At 34.0% G+C, this 21,113-nt stretch overlaps 3 protein-coding genes across 5 annotated transcripts in view; 1 reads left to right on the top strand and 2 right to left on the bottom strand.

The window, feature by feature from the left end:
* The window catches only part of LOC138184127 (large neutral amino acids transporter small subunit 1), a 31,443-nt gene extending 27,673 nt beyond the window's left edge, over window positions 1-3,770 (bottom strand). Inside the window, exon 1 of one of the 2 annotated variants that reach the window (XM_069121819.1) lies at window positions 3,144-3,770. The gene's annotated coding sequence lies outside the window, so the exon portion shown is untranslated. The remainder of the gene's footprint in view (window positions 1-3,143) is intronic. The other variant, XM_069121818.1, reaches the window with a different exon arrangement.
* An 8,207-nt stretch (window positions 3,771-11,977) lies between these two features.
* LOC138184124 (RRP12-like protein) lies at window positions 11,978-18,664 on the top strand. Its single transcript, XM_069121810.1, has 23 exons — window positions 11,978-12,341; window positions 12,430-12,607; window positions 12,729-12,855; window positions 13,546-13,728; window positions 13,812-13,971; window positions 14,064-14,236; window positions 14,312-14,547; window positions 14,631-14,798; window positions 14,869-14,977; window positions 15,047-15,211; window positions 15,297-15,418; window positions 15,502-15,616; window positions 15,686-15,922; window positions 15,988-16,214; window positions 16,302-16,425; window positions 16,513-16,810; window positions 16,891-17,048; window positions 17,141-17,403; window positions 17,477-17,640; window positions 17,710-17,895; window positions 18,000-18,110; window positions 18,180-18,339; window positions 18,411-18,664. Exons 1-23 carry the CDS (start codon window positions 12,206-12,208, stop codon window positions 18,499-18,501), a joined length of 3,891 nt encoding a protein of 1,296 aa, XP_068977911.1. The 5' UTR covers window positions 11,978-12,205; the 3' UTR covers window positions 18,502-18,664.
* Grx3 (Glutaredoxin 3) lies at window positions 14,379-20,430 on the bottom strand. 2 transcript variants are annotated; one of them, XM_069121809.1, is made up of 3 exons: window positions 20,045-20,430; window positions 19,059-19,699; window positions 14,379-14,509 (listed from the first exon to the last, which is right to left on the bottom strand). In XM_069121809.1, the coding sequence occupies exons 1-2, from the start codon at window positions 20,092-20,094 to the stop codon at window positions 19,075-19,077; spliced, it is 675 nt and encodes a 224-aa protein (XP_068977910.1). In that variant the 5' UTR covers window positions 20,095-20,430; the 3' UTR covers window positions 14,379-14,509; window positions 19,059-19,074. The 2 variants fall into 2 exon arrangements, with proteins under 2 accessions (XP_068977910.1, XP_068977909.1); XM_069121808.1 differs by lacking the exon at window positions 14,379-14,509 and adding an exon at window positions 18,764-18,982 and having other exon boundaries at window positions 19,063-19,699; window positions 20,045-20,427.
* Between the last annotated feature and the right edge of the window lie 683 nt (window positions 20,431-21,113).

Here is a 21,113-nt window from a genome sequence, read left to right as displayed (position 1 = left end):
ATCCATCGTTTCTGCGTGCAATAAAGTATTGGTCGTAAAAAATTGCACCAAGAGAAGAATTTTATTAGCAATCTTCCAACAAGAAGAAACGTTTAACAAGTAACCCCCTTTAATGCGATCTGCTAATACGTCGTCTGGCAGTCGTACTGCTTCAAGCCTGTTCCTCGAACTACACGTACAGTATGCACACGTATCGAAAAACATATACAAATGCGCTATTGTACTATTCCTTCCATCTAGTCATTTGTACGGGCTTTGTGAAAAACTTTGTTCTGAACTTGCATAGAGTCGATCTAAGAATTCTAGTCTATGGGTTTCATCTCTGCGGACACTTTGATCTTGGATGACACAATACAACAATGTATTTTCTACTTCGAATCATATTGAGAGTAACAATTTCTGAAAGGTTACCATTGTGTAATATGCATCTTATCATTACTTCCGTGTTTACCTTAAGATTGAATTTAAAGATTGATAAAAAATATCGTATCTCTTCTATCCATGTAATTATTTGTGGATCAACATATATGTATATACCGAGAACTGTGAAAGTGGTTTTTAAACTAAGGAATTATAAATATGATGGTTAAATCTGGTTTTATACATATGCACTGAAAACTAAACAGGAATTCTGATGGGTATGGAGGATCCCGAAACTTTCGTGGAACATTACGTCAGTTTTCATTGATCTTAAGCCGCCAACGTCGGTTTGTTCGCCGTATAACGGGAACGTAACCTGTACTTAAGACACCCGTAAAAGATAACCACGCGACATCGGTCCCTTCATGCGACACAGATTAACGGAAATTATTATTTTAAAAAATCTTGTCCCCTTCGTGTCGCTCGACGATCATGACCAACGTCAACTTGGAACTTCTAAACGTTATAAAAAGTTCACGAAATGTCAAACTTCAAACGCTGATACGAATTACAAATCTCGCTAATTTATCAACTTTACAATTTATTATTTCTTTCAATAATTACACCAATTTCATATTTTTTTCTTTTCTTAGATAATTTTAATATCGATCAATTTATCGAATAATTCAACATATTTAGAAAATTTCTTCTTTCCTTTAATAACTAAATAACCTAAATTTTAGTATTGTTATTAAAAATGTTCAATGATTTATAATATTCCAAATTTTTTTAGACGATATTTCTAAATACTTAAGAGATACTTGTCCATAGGTATCACACGGTATGTTTACCAGAGATGCGCTAGCGACCCTAAATACCTGTCAGAAATGGTAACTAAACGTGTTCAAATCATGCTGGGAATATGTTATCGATCCGTTTGCAGTCGATTGTTGTGATAAGGGACGAAGTGTATTTTGTAATGCAGCACCACCGCACGATCGCACGATAACAAATCCAATTGGAACATCTAATTTTCTATAATTCGTTAACAATATTAACAAGCGTTTATCGCTATTTATATGTGCTATATCGTTATTTAAGATTGTGAACAGAAAGCTCCGAATAAAAGGCCAATATATTTGGAACGATACTATTACGAAAATAAAATAGAGCGTACAAACCCCAATAAGTTGTACTACTGACAGAGTGTAGTGACCAGTTATCACAATAATTACATATAATATCAATTACTATATTGCTATATACTATGTTAATATATTTTTGTATGACTACCTGCTATGTCGTTCTACATATTATATATATATATTTTTTTTTAAATAATTTATATATATATAATAATAATATTATATAATAATTTATATATAATATAATTTATATATATAAATATATATATTATATATATATTTATATATATATATATATCATGTATAGTGTATTAGTGTATTAGTGATTTAGAAATTTGTACTATAAATTTAAAACGTTCTTTGAAACAGGACAGCTGAATTGAGGTAGAAATTTGTATTTCTGTCATTATTGATTTTTTTTCTGATCTTTTTTCCATTCTGAGGAGGGTCGAAACGAGAGTCGAAACGAGGGTCGAAACGAGGGTCGAAACGGGGCTCGAAACGGGGATCAATGACTGCCGTGTACCTTTGGTTTACGGTTAGGTAGAAGTTTGAATACAAGATCGGAAGTACATGGCTAATATTGGGAGCCAAAGGATGGCTAAATGTAAAGGAGTTGAAGTCACGTCATTATTAAAAGTTACTTTGGTAAAGGGTCAATTTTACAAATACATCAAGAAGCAGAAGGATAGTTTCATAATTAAATAGAGTGTCTAGTGACACTCGTGTACGTGGTGTGTGTACTTGTAGACAAAATATCGAATAGTACGAAAAGAAACTCTCATCGAGTGTCAGAATTTCGTTACAAATTCGACTGAATCATGACTGAAGCACGGCTGAATCTCAACAGAGTTACAAATTTAACATCTAGCTGCTTTTACTAAGATAAATTCACGACTTGGCACATCGAACGTTCCGTGTTCATAAAAGATTCGCATGTAATATTTCGGAGTAGAAAGGCAGACGTGCTTAACGCGATATTCACAGGGTGTGCTAACCCGCTGTGGAAGAAAAGGCTAGTTTCCACCAGCGTGAACGTAGCGGCATGGCAGGCGAAAAAATCAATAGACCACGTGGGTCGCCGACCGGGTTTTCCGAACCTAGTTTTCGTCCTACGTTATCATGCCGGATAATCTGACGTCAGACAAAGAATTTCGCAATTCAGCGGAAAAAAGTAAAGATGATTGCCAAAGGGAGCTGGCGACATCTCTATGAAAAGGGTTGATTTCATCAACCACCGTATCCAAATGTGCATCGTGGTTCTCGTATCTCAATCATAGGTGTCACAATAATATTCAGTCGAAGAAATATCAATAGATATGATTCTTCGAATATTCGCTAATAATGTTTAAAGTCGATCAATTTCTCGTTTCTAATTTCTCTAGTTCTCTTAAGAGAGTGATAATTTACTTAGCCCTCTCATACGACTGGCGTCGTTATTCATAACGTAACTTGCATAATAATATTACCGACACGATCTTACGAGATTACTCAATGTCTCATCCTTTAGCTATTTACAGTAATTCGCACGAATATCCACCAAACTTTCATTCAATGTTTCCCTCGCTTATACAACCCTCCACGTTCATCAAACACCAAACAAACACCAAAATAACAGGTCCATTAAAAATTACTCACCGAATAATCAATATTCGGAGGAAACGCGATGCTCAACCTTTAGAGATTCTATGTAGCTCTCTTGTCGAATATCACTGGTCACTGTTGCATATAGACAGAGGATAGCCTCTATCGACGATCGACGCGTCACAGAGAAAATTCACCGGGATATGATGTCCGGTATATACGCGACGTACTCAAAGCATCGTTCTTCCTCTCCGTATCCTTAGTTCCTGTTCCGGTTGGTTCGGGTGGTCCGATCGTCGACACCGGCAACTGCTGAGAGCGGATGTGATCCAACACGACGTAGCACGAGAATTAGAAAAGCCACGAAACGTGTGGCACACTGGTCGAGCTCTGAATGACTGTCGTCGAACGTTCGTTCCGTTCGTGGGCTTCGAGCATTATAACGTGCGGCAACGAGTGCCGGCGCATGTCGTCCCTCTCCTCGCCCTTTCTCTCTCCACATTTTCTGTCTCTTTCTCTCTGTCTTTTCACTGGCGGGCCTATGAAGCCTTTGTGCGCGCGTGCATCACGGTGCGTGTATATGGCCGCGGAGTACGAACCACGTTATGCCACCCTAGAGCTTTATCGACCAGTCTATCAGTCGCTCCTTTCTACCAATTATTATTATCTCGATCGTTCTCAGTAACGATTTTGCATTAAGTTAGTTGTCTTCTTTTATGTTTTAGATGCACGATGTATGGACATTGGAGTGTGATTGAACGGTACCTCAGGCTGGAATTTAGGGGATCGCTGGTTGTACGTTTGCAAATGAGATACTGCTTTCGCTGGATCCTTCGCTGGAGGTATAGAGCAAACGTTATGTAACTACGTAAAATTCAGTTAGTTGAGTTAGTATTTTCGAGTTAGTACGATTAAAGTTCCAGAAAAGGAAAATTGTGTAAGTTTCTTGGATTAGAGGTGCGTAGAAATAATTGTTGATTTCGTGAGAAACTTATTGAAAATTATTGAAATGTATTCTTGGCTCCAGTCTTAAAATATGGCTTATATTGAAAACTTCATGAGCATCGAAGAAGCGAAGCAGAGAAAAGATGAAATAACTTGTTGACAACCATAGGCAAATAAATTAAAATAACAAGAAACAAAATTGTACAAGTTATCGAGTTAAAAATGTGTAGAGAGGCATATTATGTATGTTCTTCGTTTATTGAAAAACTATGAAGAACACCGAAATATACCTAAATCTTGATGCCAGTCTTGAGATTTGTGGAGACTTATATTAAGACAACACTTAAGTACTTACAGCACACTCGAATAAAAGAATCGAGCGTCTACATGCTCGACTGCGCTGGTATCAAACAGTTCATAAGTCATTTACTTTCAGTAAACTTCAATGTTAACAAATTGACATAACTTCTTTCTTGATAAGGATAATGATAAGAATTTATAGCAATTACGATTACGAGTTCAAGGTCCACTACAATATTTATGCAGCAAATTTCGTTTACATATGTAAACTAACATTCAAACGATATTGGTTATCATAATATACTAAAAGTCAGTTTTAAATATTACTCATTTAAATTTCATTTACACAAGGATAATCTTTTGAAACGAACTTTTTTCAATTCTTGAATCTTATGGAATAGTAGTAATTGTAAATTTCCTATGAAATAACGATAGTTCCAAATTAACGATTAACACTACGGAAGAATTTAGCAATTCGATTTCGAGTTTTTCGCCGATAATATACCTGGCTACTACCTGCATAAGAAAACGACTGATAAGAAAAATCTATCTTCACGGAACAATTATAATAACATCGCGTGCCATCGATACGTACGTCCGTACATTGGTAAAATAAAAAAGACACTGAGAACACAGAATTACGAGCTACGCGAGTCTACCAGACGAAATTTAATGCTTCACACGTCAATCGCGCGATATCCTATATAGAGTGGTGCACCTGCACGATCCATGTCAGTCAATCCATATCGACCGCTTTATCGACTATCAGCCGCGGTGCACGCTCGCATACTAGCAGGTAGCAAATTTACATTCTCAACCGCTCGTAAAGTATGTTTACATCATGATACGTCGAGTACATGCAATAACTTAGAAGTAATAACCCAGCCTATTAATGCGTCTATTGTAATTAATTACCATTTTCATACGATATTTTCTTTGATCCGACAACAATATCGCAAACTTCATTTCCGTTATACTAAATTCTGAATAGTAAATGCTCTTGAAACTTTTCAATTCTTGGTTAACGCTGTTTGTCTTTTATTCTCGATTCCTTAGATTGATACTGAATATATTGATAGCGAATAAATGATCGTTCTGATAATGTTTGAATTCTTATTTAATTCTTTCGTGTATGTTCTTCTCGGTTCTTTAGATTTTATAAGTAATGGCGGATTAATTTGATAAATTATTGTAAATTGAGCCTACTTCCGGTATAGTGGATTTTGATATAAAGACTAATAATGTCCCATTTTATTCTCTTCGATGTGTCAAATCTTATAAGCAGTAATTGATTGATAACAGATTTTGAAAAATTGTACTGTTTTTGGGATGAAAAATCGAAGCTGAATCGCTCGATTTCGCTGCAAATTGTATCGACCAACGCCATCAACGTTCCGTCCAGCAACGAGTAATCGTATTACGCTTTGTCGTGGCCGAGCAATCCTGTTTTCGCTTGTCGTGTAATTAAACTGCGTTGCTGGACGCGTCACGTCGGTTTGATAAAATTTCGATAATCAACTTCCAACATCCCTCATTAAGAACCGCGTCTATGATCAGGATTTCACCGTGTCTTCATCATGATCTGTAATTTCTTGATCAAGATCCTGATCAAGCTATTCCTTGCACGCGTGGCATGAAATAATGAAAATGACGAAACAAGATCGTGCCACGACTTTTATGAATGGCTTTACAAGCACGCGATATTTTCAGAATCATGACGATTTATGACGTCGACTTCGTTTACCTAGAACGTAAGATAGAGAGAGGAGGCAGTTACCGAAGTGATATTAACGCAATGGAAATATCTTGTTTGATCAAAATTTTCAAATTTGAGGATGTATAAAATTGAGAATTTGAAAACTCGAATGTCTGACAAAATTTCAAACTTTGATAATTTAGATGTTTGAAAATTTCGAATATTTCGATATTTAAAGATTCGAAAATTCGAAAAAATAAAAATTCATTACTCGGTACTCAGGTAGCGAGACACAGAGCTTACAGCTACGAGAAATAGTAGTAGTAGTAGAAACGGAATGAACGCAATCTAGGATAACGATAGCATGTAGTTTCTTGATAAAGAGAGGGGGGAATACCCGATGCGACGTCATTATGGAACGGTACGTGCTTTCCCAAGACTTTTCTTACGAACTCGGATTCCTTCTATTCCTGAATTTTCCTCCATTATTCCTGGGAATCTCGCTCGATTAACGTTAATCGCAGAAATTTCAGTATTATTAATTGCTAATTTTGAATTGAATCCTCCGTGTAAATAAAATTGTACAAAATGACTTAGATATGAAAGAAATATCAAGATAGCTTATATCAAAATAGTTTTCCACGTTATATAATTTGAAGCATGATATTATATGTATAATCCATTATCGTGCAAATGATGTTTAATATACAAATTACTAATAATGGGATTAGTACAATTTTTATCGATGTATATAATAACCCTTAACTATTTGTACATCTTATCACGTAAAATATAGGATACATGTTAAAATGAAATCGACGAAACTGTAGAAACGCTGCGTGCTCTCCGATTTCGTTGATCGTTGGATATATTATAGAAATCGATATTTTAAACAACTTTTTCCTATGCACGTAAGAAACGCGCTCGCTTAGTTTACGAGATATTCGCGAAAAATTGCCGGTACGACACGGCGTATTTCACGGAGTATGCGTCAGTATTGGTTGCCCACCACCGGCCGCTTATCTTCTGTTTATAAATGGTAGTTTATAACTTTGGGAAATGGAAAGGAATAAACTTTGAGTTTATAACTTTATAACTATGAGAAAGTATGAGCGAGTATCATCAATGTATTGGGTTTAGGTTTGGGTCAGATTTTTCAATGCAACCGTAGCAAGGTGACCCTGGCAACGCTTGCACGAAATAACAACTATAATTTTATTTCATAAAATAACATTACTTATTCGTTCGTCCGTAATTTTTATAATTAATTTGTTGTTATTTCACGCGGACGTTGACGGTCGCCTCGTGGCGACAGAATTGAAAAATCTGACTCAAAGCTGAACAAAGCAATAGTAATATAAGTTGTAAAGTTACAACAAATTGCATTCTCACAGCTCAGACGCAGCCTCGCATATGCATATGCACGTTGTGCACGGGGCGTTTAAGCTCGCCCAATCCTCGTTTATAAACGGAAGATAAGCGGCCGGCAACCAATACTGACGCATACGTTGCCACGGACGCGCAACTATGGGCAAAAATACACTGTAGCGGTAGCGGCCGTTTTTCGCGAATATCTCGCCAGCTAAGCGAGTCCACCCATTACGGTACACAAAGGAGAAGAAAGTTGTAGAAAATACCCATACATTTCTACAACATATGCAAAAAATCATAGAAATCGGAGGGTAGGCGACGTTCCTACAGTCCCATCATTAAATGTCCTAAGATTACACGTTTATATAATTCATTTAATATACATAAGATATTTTATAACGAAATATAAAAAAATTAGGAAATGATAGCGACGAAACCAGTATTCATTTAAAGGATGTCTGTCGATACATTCTCAAAACAGCTAGATAATGATTCGAGAGATTAAGACTGCACAAATAAGTAACGATCTTCTGGTGCAATGAGGGAAATACGATCGATGATCGTTCAGTCCTTATACGATGCAAAGGCACGATAAACTATTTGCAAGTTGCATAATCTTATTTCTTCAATTACTTTTGCTAACCCTTTCATGCTTACCGTTAATGAAATCGCGTGTTTACCAAAGCAGCGGTAATTGAGAACAGTGTCCAAAGCTTTCGTAGTAATTAATTATAATACATTATACCACCATATAGTTCGAGTCTTGCGTAACTATAATTTCATAATATTTCAAGTATTCTTTTTCCAACAAACATAAATAACGTAGTTGACACAACAAATTGTTGAACTTAGCTTGGAAGATAAACAGACCGAAAATCTCTGTAATTATGACAAAAATATGACTTGAATTTTGCAGGAATGATATATAGCGAAATATAGTTAACTTTGAACATACTATATACTTATTTATTTATTTAAGATGATTTCACTGTATTTTGTTATATTCGATTGAGTATTGTGTGTGATATGCGTATGTGGAATCGGAGTATCGTAATTTCGTAAGGAAAGCGATAAAAATATACAGTTAACCAATTTTTTCTAAATTTTTATAAATTTGAGATTTTTTTTCGGAAGAGATAATTCAATTCTAAATAAAAATATAAAGCTCCTAAGATTTATTAACACAAACCTTAAACACAGATTTCATGATATTTATGCACAATAATTACTTATTTATGCGTGCTAGTATATAAAATTTTCAATTTACGTTATGTTTCCTCCATAAAATCATAAACGCCCGTAAAAATGTTCACTAGCGTATCTTGCCTCTGTGCGGCAACGACGAACACTGTTTGATTATAACTAAACACAAATTAGTAGGTATTAATTCTTGAAAAAAGAATAAAAGATAAAAATTATTATTTCTGACAAGCGCAAATCAATAGAATAATAATGGCGCTGCAATCATGATAATAGAATGTACCAATTATACAATAGCGCACTTGAGAATCTAAATACTTCCATATAAAACTTTCAACTTCAATTCTTATAAAATTCCTATAAAAAGATTCGGCAATTTAAAAAAAATTAAATCTATGTGTAAAAAGACTAATCTTCAAAGAAGTCTTCAGAGAAGCCCAGTACTATAGGCAACGCCTCAAAACGCGCAAGTTCCGACGAAGCAATGAAAAAAAACAAAAAAGGAAACGAAACCCGAGGTTGCACGTGTCCAGTTAGAACGCGAAAACTCGTCGAGGCATAAAAGATCCAGCAGCTGGATCTGTTCTAAGGACTTCAGAGACTAGACAAAGGGGTAGAACCTCGCTTAAAGGGGTGCAAGATCGTCTGGAATAGAAACTCCGTTCCAGGTCAGGCCAGGTGCATTTTTTGTAGTCCTGTCACCGTGTCCCCTTGGTAAAATCGTGAATTAACTATACCGCGTGACGCAACTTTCGTCGTGAAATATCGATCGATTAATTTTTCAAGTTTACTTCCGAATTTGGAAATTCCGCACGGCAGACGTGAGCTTAACGATGCAAAAATGTAATTGGCATTTATGGTATGTTAATTGTACGAATTGGTAGCAACATAAGGAACGGGCCTCGTTCAACAGAATCCCCTGACATTAAGAAGGATTTGCATCTCAAGATGTAATAAACGACAACGCAATACTTCTACGATAGCCGCTCGGATCATTACAGTACATGATTGAAAGATCGACGCAAGATGCATTTTATCACTGTCCTCGATGTGATTATGTGAAACTTGTTTTTAGCTTGTTCATTTGCGTTGCTAAGTAAAAATGTTAGCCGCTTGCTTAGAAAAAGAAAGATTCTTTTATTTATTATTAATTTATTATTATTTATGTATTATTAAACAGTCAGCACTAGTATCGGTTCTAACTTGAAACTCTTGACCTACGAAATATTTTAAGATTACAGATCCAAATTAAAAGTTATTTAAAAAATTTAATGTTCTTCGCTAAGGGGAATTTTTGTAACACTATAAATTTTTTAATTATTCTATCAACTTGTATCGTTGTATTTTTATCACAACGATCTTCAAAGTATTCTGAATATTAGCATAGCCATCTTGGTACCTTAACTCTAGGAGATGATATAAACTTTCGAAAATTCACATCTCAAAAACAAGAGACATGAAAAAATAACTGACCCGTCCACCAAATATTGATCGAAAATGTTCGAAAAAGCCGATCCTTAATTATGAATAACGTAAATTCCTGGATAAGGTTGGATAACCGGAAGCTAGCTAGGAACGAGGAGGAATCTCATGAATTCGGCGGCACGCTTATTGCGTGGGACGTGTTTTCGTGACGTCACGGAATCAATACGCCATCCAGTCTTAGCCCACCACCTACGTCACCAATGACACCATCGCTTCTTGTCCGTATTCAATTACTGGAAACGAGGGTACCATGTCGTCGTGGGTCGAACTTGTTCTTCTAATGCAATTTTCCAAGTGCACGGCGTCGTTTGCAACTGGCAAAACGCGTTCAATTACCACGGCAAGCAAGATCGTACCCTTCTTCCTTAATTTCACTCTATTCATTCGTGGATCTCTAGTGAGAAAGGTTTCTTAAATCGCAAACGTAGTCTTCGGATCGTAGTTGAAAAGGAAATGTGATTCTCCCAGGAAATTCTTCTTTGGAAAAATTTCCCAGTTTGGAGCATTTGTCACTAGTAGATCGTTTGATCGATCGGACTGTTTGGAAGATTGATGGTCTGGATGTTGGAAAAGAGATGGAGAGGATTTTTGATCACTCGACACGTGAAACCGAGATATAGCATAACGAGCAACAGGTCTACGTTATTTTTACGCTCTTTAAGAAAGTAGAGTTTTTTTTTTTGTATTTTACGCTGTGTATCTTTCGCCTGTATTCCTCGTATCTCTGCTTTGTTTTAATAATGCCACAATTCAAGAAATATAAACTTTAAAGAAGAAATGTTTTGAAATTTATAAAGACATTTTCCTGAGCCATAGCCATACTATCGTATGTTATCGTATAGTTGTAAGGCCAAATTGATAACGATATATGAAATAATTTTGCCCTCTGACGTGAAGCATTATAAATATGCTGCTTTACATGATAGAACATGCTGGTAAAAAAATTCTGTAAACTTTGTATGCAATAAAAGCAAATGCGAAAGTTTTTGAGTTGCCCCGCCATAAAAGCAAAGCAACTATACGAAATCCAAAATATGGTAGATGAAGTCAAGAATATGAATTTGCATAAAAATCAGCGGTCTAATCAATCTAACACGTTCCAGGACATAAATCGGTACATACCCATTATTCACATTCTATTCTTCCATCACGCACAATATACTATATACAATATACAATAATTACAATATATTTAATATAATTCATGATAATACAATAATACATACTATACTACAAACGATTCTTGAAACGAACAATTCATCCACGATGGTCATGGCCTCATGCAAGGAGGATCTATTCTTTACTACCTGTTAATGATTCCATCTGGCAAACGTTTTCTTCACGATCGAATAACATATGTATCTCCATCAAACGAGAACGTGACTGTTGATTCATCTGGACTCATAAGTCATATACGGTTTACAATAAATTTGAAAATTTTCGCGTTGCCTCGAGGAAGAACAGTATTCGATTGGCTACTTTGCAAATCGCCTAAACTATGACCATCTGCCGTCCTAATTACACGCTTAATCACCGATAGTTACAATAAAGATCATAACGTGAATAATCATTTCGGGCAACGGACGTTTAGATTCTTGATTCTCGATTTGCTTTCCAAGATCGAGTCTCCTTTAATTTGTAGATAAAGTTATTTTTATTATTGATAGATCTACAAACTTAACAAACTTAGATAGATAAATTTGAAACTTAACAAATTTCGGAACTTGAGAATTTGAAAATTTTCAATTTTGAAAAAATAAAACTTAAAAGCTTACGGTCTTGGAAATTTGAAACTCGGATGTCTTTCTGCCTTGAAGGCTAATTTGGCTGGTCTGCTATGACATCTGTCAAAAGGTCAAAAGTACATGCATAGAATATGATGGCTCCCACTTATATTTAAGCTACACAATGGTGGATACATGCTGCCATCTTTCGACAGTCATTAGAATATCGTAGCATTTTGCCATACAACGCCATTAATAGCGTGGTAACAATACTTGCAGCACGTGCAGTATAGATTTAACCTCTCTCTATCGTTGTGGATAAAAGAAAGAAATATCTGTCTTGATAAATTTCGTACCTTTCAAGTATATATTACTCAAAAATTAGGTAGGAGAAGATGGGTAAATTGGGATTGCGGTTAAATAGCCGGAAAAAGGCGAAACGTTGGCCGAAGGGTCAGAGCTCCAGTTCTAATCCACAAACTAAAAAGCATCGGGAACAGGCATCCTGGATGTTCTTTAAAGATTCAACAGGTATAAACTTACAAATATCAATGATTAGAATTTTTTTATGAATTTTCTTTTGTCTTTGATATTATATTAAATTTTGTAATTCTCTTAGCCCCTGCGAAGCCTGGTATAACAGAGGAAAATTTAAAAAAACACAATGCTATTCAAGGGATTGAATCACAGGTAGAAACACCTGATAGCGAAGGTTACTCTTGGGAAACATGTACAGAAAACACTGCTGATACCTTTGCTACCAATTATAGTAATTGTTCAAATATATCATTTAGTAGGTTAGTACATAATTGTACTTAAATCAAACTTAGTTTTAAATATCAGCAATATGTATTCGAAGATATTATTAAATGTTAAATTGAGCGATTAATTGAATATTATTGAATAATGATTTTACAGGTTTTTAAATCATTTTCAATCGAAATCACTGTTGCATAAGGAAATGTTAGCTGTGTTGTCCACTGTAACAGAGATTATAAAACAGCATGGTGGTAATGAGTCTAGCACAGAATATTTTGCTGCATTGGTATGTATTACAAAACACTTTTTAACCCTTTGCGGACGGGGCTGTTCGACGAACGGATGTCGCTGTGGATAAGAGGTATTGGCACACACAGTTGAGAAAATATACACATTGAACGATTGCGTTGTTGAGGGTTTATATTTAGTTCATCATCGCCGTGACTATCACTAGAAATATTGAAATGTCTGAGCTATGTCCTTATTGAACAGAGTTCATTTCCAATGTCTGAAGCACTGTTGTTGTCTTCTATCTTGTCACGTTCAAAATAATATTCGTCATCACTACTGTCACTATCGAACCTTTTCTGAATCTTTTAGGCATTGTGTACATATAAGGTATTATAAAAAATATATAAAATTTATAAAAAGCTTGCCCATTCGTCTGGTAATGCCATTGAAAGACTGAAATTCGTTCTCACTCGGCCATCATCCTGCATCGCGAGTTTACGTTAAACGGAACATAAGATTTCTAAAGATCTATAATTTTCTCCCATTAAAAACATAGCACTGTTTAGTTTACTATACCCATGTGTAAGTACGCATAAGATTATCCCTCAGAAAAATAGACGTACGTCAGACATCTCAAAATAAGTACCCGGAACTGTGAACAGACTCTGGCGGCTATATACCGATACTCGTTCGCAAAGGGTTAAGAAAGGTATGGACAAACTAATTATAAATATTCATATCTTAGATGAGCACTTTGGAAGCGATTGAATCGGATACGTCAATCGCAGCCACGCTCTCGTTATTAGGCATGGGCCTAAAAACTGTTCCAAAAAATATTCTAAATATCCAATTTGGAGCTGCAAGTGAAATATTCTTACGTATCCTTGTTAGATATGCATCGTCGGAAGAGTACATAATACTTCGACATGTAAATCGTTTTTCATTCTATTTCTTTATATGATTTTAAATATTATACCAAGGCATACTATCTATATTTTTCATTTTTCACAGTGTATTCATTGTTTATCTGTGCTCCTTCGAGCACAAGAAGCAGCCACATGGTCTAGTTCATCAACGCTGCAAGTGCTAGATAGTATTTTGTCATTCAGTATACATTGTAAACCACAGTTGAGAAAATCAGCACAACATGAAATATGTGCCATATTAAACGGTAGCACAAATTTGAATGAAGAAATTATTCAAATAAATTTCAAATAAATCAATTTTTGATAAACTTTAATGTTACAATGTTAATAATTATAGGAGGTGATATCATGAAAGGTGAAAACCCACCGCAATATCATCCAGCTACTCCATACATTGCAAAATTTTGTATTGGTCAACTTGACTCCGAGTACAATGGTATTACAAATGTTCTTCATGTCCTTACACTACTAAAAGACATTTTCCATCATTTACCAAAGATTCATGTGAAGGTATTTGTCAACATTTGTTAAGGAAATACATATATTTATATTATACAACTTTTATTACAAACTTTTGTTTTCCAGACTATCAGTGAATCTTTATTGAAGCTTATGACTATGAAAAATGTGTTAGTAACTTCATGTTGTCTACAAACCTTTCATGGTTTGTTCGTTTCTCGACCATCAGAAGCTATTCTACCAGTACAAAGAAATGGGCAAATCATTACTGCCTTATATGATTATCAACCTCCGGCAACTGATACACAACCAACCTTAGCGTGGCTAACCGTAATGCAAGAAGCGTATTTAAATTTATCGCAGTAAACAAACTTTTATATTTAAACTCCTTATATCCAATTTTATTGAAGAGATAGTAATTGCTGAATGTATTTTTCCTTTATAGCAATTCATTAAATTTATGCGCAGTTCTTTTACCAAGAATTTTAGACAGATGCATGCAATTGTGGCTTTCGGACAAATCGGAAGTTATATCTGGTTCTTCGCACACGATAAAAATTTTATTACAAGATTGTGTCGGTAAAATATGTGAAACCGAAGAATCAATGAAAACGTAAGATTAGATTTAATTATTATTTTTTGTATCTATTATTTATATTTCATCATTTATATCGTACTTTTAGATATAAGGACACCATCAATCAGATAACTTTTATGATCCATCAAGCATTAGGTTATCAATATTTGGAAGCTTGGTATCATATTTTTTATTTAATAGCCCTACTGTTTCAGGTAATATCGATTTTCTGCTTCTTACCCTTATGTCAGTGTTGTACAATTCAACGTTCCCTTTTATTACAGGTAACTGGTAAAGCGAGAAGTCCGCAATTAATAGAGATATTAAAAAGTCTTGCTGAGTTACGTGATTCTTATAATTTTGCGTCGAGAAATGACGCTGAGTACGCTATTGGAGCTGCGATAAGAGTGCTAGGACCGGAGACTGTATTAAATTTGATTCCATTGAAAGCAAGTAATTCTATATGAACCGGATTATGCTTAGAAAGAAAAACTTTATTTTATAACTACAGTAATATAAATCTCTATTCTATAGGTATCGGACAATGCGATTAATTTAAAAAGAACTTGGCTACTACCATTATTGAAAGATTGTGTGCTAGGTGGGTCACTTACTTTCTTCATGGAAACATTGCTACCTATCGTTGCATTGTGCGAGTAAGTATTTTAATCTATCTTTATTATAAGAGTATAAATTATCTTATATTGATATTTTTAATGATAATTATACTCAATTTTAGAAAAAAAGCAACCGAACCTGTAGGCGGAAAAACTTACGAATTTCTCGTTTGCCAAGTCTGGGCTATTTTACCAAGTATATGCAACAACGCTACCGATGTGAAAGATAATTTCAAGGTATATATCAGAGATAAATATAAAAGATATAGTATCAAGTATCCATGAGATAACTTTTATCTTGTTTAGAATATAGCTAAACTGTTAGGAACAAATTTAAATGAGAGAAAGAATTTAAGGATGTCGATAATGTCTGCCTTACGAAGATTAATAACGAAAGCAGTCGAAGACGACAAAAAAGAAGATATACACGAACTAGCTAGATTTGCAAAGAATTATTTACCATTGTTTTTAAATCTATACACTACTAAGCCAGTTGGTACTGATGAAGAAGGACAACGCTTCGCTACATATGATACAATAAGAGTAATTTGTGAATAGAAGAAGTAATTTTCTTTAAAGAGATTAACTAATATTTTGTACAATTACAGGTGTATCTTACAATTACGGATAAGGAAGTGGTACACGAATTATTCGATCGTGCGTTATTTAAGTTGAAAGAACCTGATATCGACGATTTTTTCAAAGAAAGTATTCACGATATAATAAGATTATTTATTAATTATACTGACATTAATAGATTAAAGACGTTTTACGATATGTGTGTACCACTTCTTAAAGAAATTTCTAAAACCAAGGAACAGAAGAAAGCATATAGGTAACTTTTTAATATATTTGGAATTAAATATTTTAATTATTTTTTCTGCAAAAACAAAAATTATTTTTTACTTGTATGTTCTTTCAGGTTTTTAGAAGAGATATGTGGCAGTGAGAAGGAAACGTGTAAAGAGTTTGTAGTTCAATACAGACGCGAGATACAAAAATTATTAATATCCTCGGCTACTGAAGTCGCAAAACCAAGCAGAGGAGTAAGTGCTAACTTACAAACATTGCTCTATAATATCAATTTCTTATGAAAATTTTAACAAATAAATCTTACTCATTTTTTTAATTAGGCACGATTAAGATGCTTAATTCATCTGATCAAAATTCATCCACAACTTGAGAAAACTAAGTTCTTAGAAGCCATTGTGCCCGAAGCAGTAATCTATTTAAAAGATTTAAATACGAAATGTCGAACTTCTGCATATCAACTTTTAAACACTATTGCCGAGAAATTTTTAGGAAATCCTACACATCTTAAAGATTATGTTAATATGCTCATGGTTGGTTTGAGTGGTGCGATAGAAAATGTACAAAAGTATTGTACCGCATCCTTGCTGGCACTTTCTTCTATCACTTATCATTACAACGGTACAGTTTATTTCAAACTAAAGTTAAAATAAATATTTCGTATGAAAATAAATAATAGCATATTAAAAATATTACAACAGGATCTTTAGGTATAGAGACAGTTAAAGAAATCTTGGGACAAGCTTGTATTTTTGTTACAAGTCCGACAAGAGAAATTGCAGAAGCTGCATTGGCATATATCAAAGTCTATATTACTGTGATGCCATCTCATATTGCTGCTTTGAATTTAAAATTGTTGGTTAGTAACAAAGGCGTTCAATTAATAACAATAAAAGGTTAGTAACGAAATCCCATATAGCTCAATAAAAAAACGAATTAATGAATTTGCAGATAGACGCTTTATGTGCAATGAACGATGACTGCCATAGGCATTTCAGACAAAAAGTACGAGACATTCTCGTAAAGTTAATAAGAAAATACGGAATGGAAACAATTTCTGGCATGATTCCAGTTTCTAATGCGATGTTACATAAGAGATTAAGAAATATGAATAAGGCAGAAGAGGCGAAGAAAAAGAAAAGAGAATTGAGGAACTTGAAAAAACAAGAAAATGACGAGGATACTGAATTCAATGCAAAGAGAAAACCTAAAAGGTAACTTTGTATTTTACTTTAATCGAAATTTTTCTTAAACCGAAACAACTCTATAATCTTTATTAAAATTCAGTATGGAAGAAATATTGGCGGATAGCGATGATGAGTTCGTTGAAGATATGGACAATGAAGAGTCAAGGAAAAGGAAGAAAAGAACATCGCGAAAGGAAGCCTGGATTCATGAGAATGAAGAGATCGTTGATCTCGTTGATCCTGCGGCTGCTCGAAATATATCAAGTAAGTCTAGATATTTTTCAAAATTCGATTAGTCGAAGTTGGAATTAAATTCACAAAATAATTTTTTAGCAACGCAACCTACAGTCGCTATAAATTCAAAAATAGCGGCTATAAAACGGAAAGATCGTGAATTTAAGACTACGTCTGATGGCCGTCTTATTATCACAGTAGATAATGAGAAAGATAATGAACCAGAACCCAAGAGAAAGAAGAAATCTGCAATTTTGTTGCACAGTGATTCAGAAGACGATTATGGTAAGAATTAGGGTTAGATTTGGGGTTAGGAATTGTAGCAAAATGTAAAGTAATTCAAAGAAACAAGTGAACGAAGCCAATGAATTTTTATGTTACATGATCAGAAGATGATGTTCAGTCTGTAGCCATGTCGCAAGCAATGGATAAAAAACGTAAATATAGCGATAGTTGTGATAACATTAGCGTAAGGAGTGGATCCACATTGAAGTATCAAGGTATAATAGTAATATATAATCTATAGTAAATTTTGGTCTGTTGTTTAATAACAATTTTGGTATCCATAGCAGGAGGGTCTGGAATACATCGACCATTGAAAAAATCAAGAACAGAATATATACCAGGAGCGGAATATAAAGCATCAAAGGCTGGAGGTGATGTTAAAAGGAAAGGAAAACCAGATCCATATGCTTATGTACCTCTGTCAAGAGCAGCATTAAACAAAAGGTAAATAATGATAACATGAATTTTGATTTAAATTGAAGATACGCATTGAATTGATTCATTTTTATCTTTAGAAAAAAGAAAAAAAATGCGAGTAAATTTCAGGACATTATTAAAGGAGCGAAGAGAGGTGCGAAAATTGAAATGAAGCAAAGGAAAAACTAAAGTATAATATACCATAAAAAAATTTTCAAAAACTATGCTTTTGTGGTATGAGTTTCTAATTATAATTAGGTTTCACTGGCTATAAATTTGTACATACATAAAATACATGATATAAAGATGTACAAGAAATGACATTGAATTAAAAAGCTGTGATGATTTATAACATATGTGGATTATAATATATTATAATATATTAACAGATAAACACTTGAGAAATTGACATATTGTTTGAAAACAAAGTGACTTTGTTATAGAGCAAAAGAATTCCTATATTACTATTTATTTGTCTTGTGCAATCTGTTGACTACAAATTAGCGCTTACAAAAAGATCCTTTTACACAGATGGTTTAATTTATTGCATATTTCCATAGAACAAATACCGAAATCCTTATAATTGATATAAAATAACTTACAAATAATTATATTAATATAGGGACTGGTCTTTTTTTTTGAAATTAATTATATGATCCTTAATTATATCCTAGAATTAATTAGATCCTATAATTAAGCACCTTCTATTAAGCTAAAAGTATTTAAATATTTATGTAAACAGAAACTTACGTTTCTTTTGCATTAGCTCTTCTTAGGCAACATTCTTTCCAGCTCTCCAGATTCGTTCATTTCTTTTACAATATCCAATCCTCCAATGAGTTCTCCATTCACATATAATTGAGGATACGTTGGCCAATCACTAAATTTTTTAAGTCCTTCTCTAACATCATTATCTTGTAAAATATCAAACGTCTGGTAATCTGTCTTACAAGAATCTAAAATAGAGACTATTGTTCTAGAAAATCCGCAACGTGGAGTGGTGGGAGATCCTTTCATGAAAAGCATACAGGGCGCTTGATTTATTAATTTCTTTAGTCTTTCTTCGAGTTTTTCTTTAGGTTTACATGTATCAAACGAAATAGAATCTTTATTGGTCAATAATTGGCGCTTAATTTTCTCCGTTATAGCTGCAGGATTAGCTCCATCGATTCTATCGACTATGGTGTTATTTCTTGTGAGAACAACTGTTGGTACTGCACTGATACCAGCTTTCAAGGATACATCAGGTATTTTTTCAGCTTCAATCTTGGCGAACCTAACCCCCTGATACTCGGCCAGTTTGCTCATTTCTTCGATCACATCATTTATTTGCGAACACTGATCGGCCCAGGATGCGTAGAAATGAATGACAGAAAGATCTTGTGACCTGACACGACAAACGAACATGACCTTGAAAATCACCGACTTGGCAATTTCCCTAGTTTATCACAGAATTACATCGATAAAATATTGTGAATTGTGAACTTTTTCACATCGAACAAAAATAATATAAAGTCGTAGTTATCTTTTGTTATATTGCAATATTTAATCTATTTCATCATAAAACTAAAAATAGAAAATATTTTCTTTCGCTACTTTGAACAATATTTCGAGTCAAATTGAATTGAGATTATCTGAATCTTTTATACAATAATATGTTAAACAATGAATGATATTCATCGACTAGGTTATATTGTTTCTAGAAACTGAATTATTATTTAGAATTGCTCACTTGACGTAATTCTTGTATTCTTGTTCAGAATTAAGATTAGTGGTAGACATCCTGTCACGTTACTTTGTGTAATTGATAAACACGCAATAATATTATCAAGAAATATTCTGCAAATTCGTTTATTCACTACGACAGCTTCTACGCAACTTTTAACATCGCTCTTATAAACGTTTTATATTCACAAATGCGAAACTACCGCGGCTGTGCAGTAGTTCGCCAATCCCCTACATTCTATAGTAGAATAGTTCTACTACACATGGTATTCTACAACAAACTTCATTAAATTATTTTAATAATTTGTGAACAATACTAATTTATGGCTTAATTATCGTTACTATTTCTCTGTTATTTGACGAATAAAATAAATTGAAATGTTGTTAAGGAAATTATATGTATGTACACTAATTTTTGTTTGAATCTTCAATAAAAAAAGCACATATTATTTAAATTTAAACAATTTAGAAAACATTTAATCCAATGTAAAAGATATAACATTTTTTTAATGAAAATGGAACGAAAAGACAAATGTATTACACATTGTGAACTTGACTTTAAGCCACTGATTCTCAACCGAAAGGTAACGTAAACAAGAATTTATTCTATAATTTATTCCAGGGTCATATAAGATCTCGACACTCATATATCGAAGCCTAGGGAAAATCTGGAAATTGAGTCTCGACTAGTTATAAAAAATCAATGTGGAAAAGAAGAAGTTCTGTGCATGCGTGACATGCTATGAATGCCTTAAATGGAGACAAAGACGTTCTACTTATCTCTGTCAGTCTCGCAAGAACGCGGACTTTGTTGATCTTTCAATGTTGCTTTTTCACGGCTAGATACGACTCAGTTCTCGGGCGGTTTTCCCTAATGAGTGTGCAGATCTGTTTATATAATCATGGTTTATCCAATGGGATGAGTAGGAAGGTGTACATAAAATCTCAAAATCTAGGGGAAACATTCAAAATTCAATTTATAGTTTGTAACACATATAAAATGGAAAGCTATTTTACCAAACATTAATTCCCCAATGAATATATCTCTCTAAGATGTTAACTGTAATAACCTGCAA

The sequence above is a fragment of the Bombus flavifrons genome, chromosome 10, assembly GCF_040668555.2.
Source record: "Bombus flavifrons isolate JBK064 chromosome 10, iyBomFlav1_principal, whole genome shotgun sequence".
Lineage (NCBI taxonomy): Eukaryota > Metazoa > Arthropoda > Insecta > Hymenoptera > Apidae > Bombus > Bombus flavifrons.
This window is presented reverse-complemented; position numbering and strand designations above follow the sequence as displayed.

What these genes read in the sequence shown, in the direction of transcription:
- Grx3 (XM_069121809.1), bottom strand. Translation starts at nt 20,094, where the DNA reads ATGTCTACCACTAATCTTAATTCTGAACAAGAATACAAGAATTACGTC. An exon ending in GAATACAAGAATTACGTCAA is followed by an intron (nt 19,700 to 20,044) that starts GTGAGCAATTCT and finishes TTGTCGTGTCAG; the next exon opens with GTCACAAGATCTTTCTGTCA.
- LOC138184124 (XM_069121810.1), top strand. Translation starts at nt 12,206, where the DNA reads ATGGGTAAATTGGGATTGCGGTTAAATAGCCGGAAAAAGGCGAAACGT. An exon ending in TAATAGCCCTACTGTTTCAG is followed by an intron (nt 14,978 to 15,046) that starts GTAATATCGATT and finishes CTTTTATTACAG; the next exon opens with GTAACTGGTAAAGCGAGAAG. An exon ending in AGAGCAGCATTAAACAAAAG is followed by an intron (nt 18,340 to 18,410) that starts GTAAATAATGAT and finishes TTTTATCTTTAG; the next exon opens with AAAAAAGAAAAAAAATGCGA.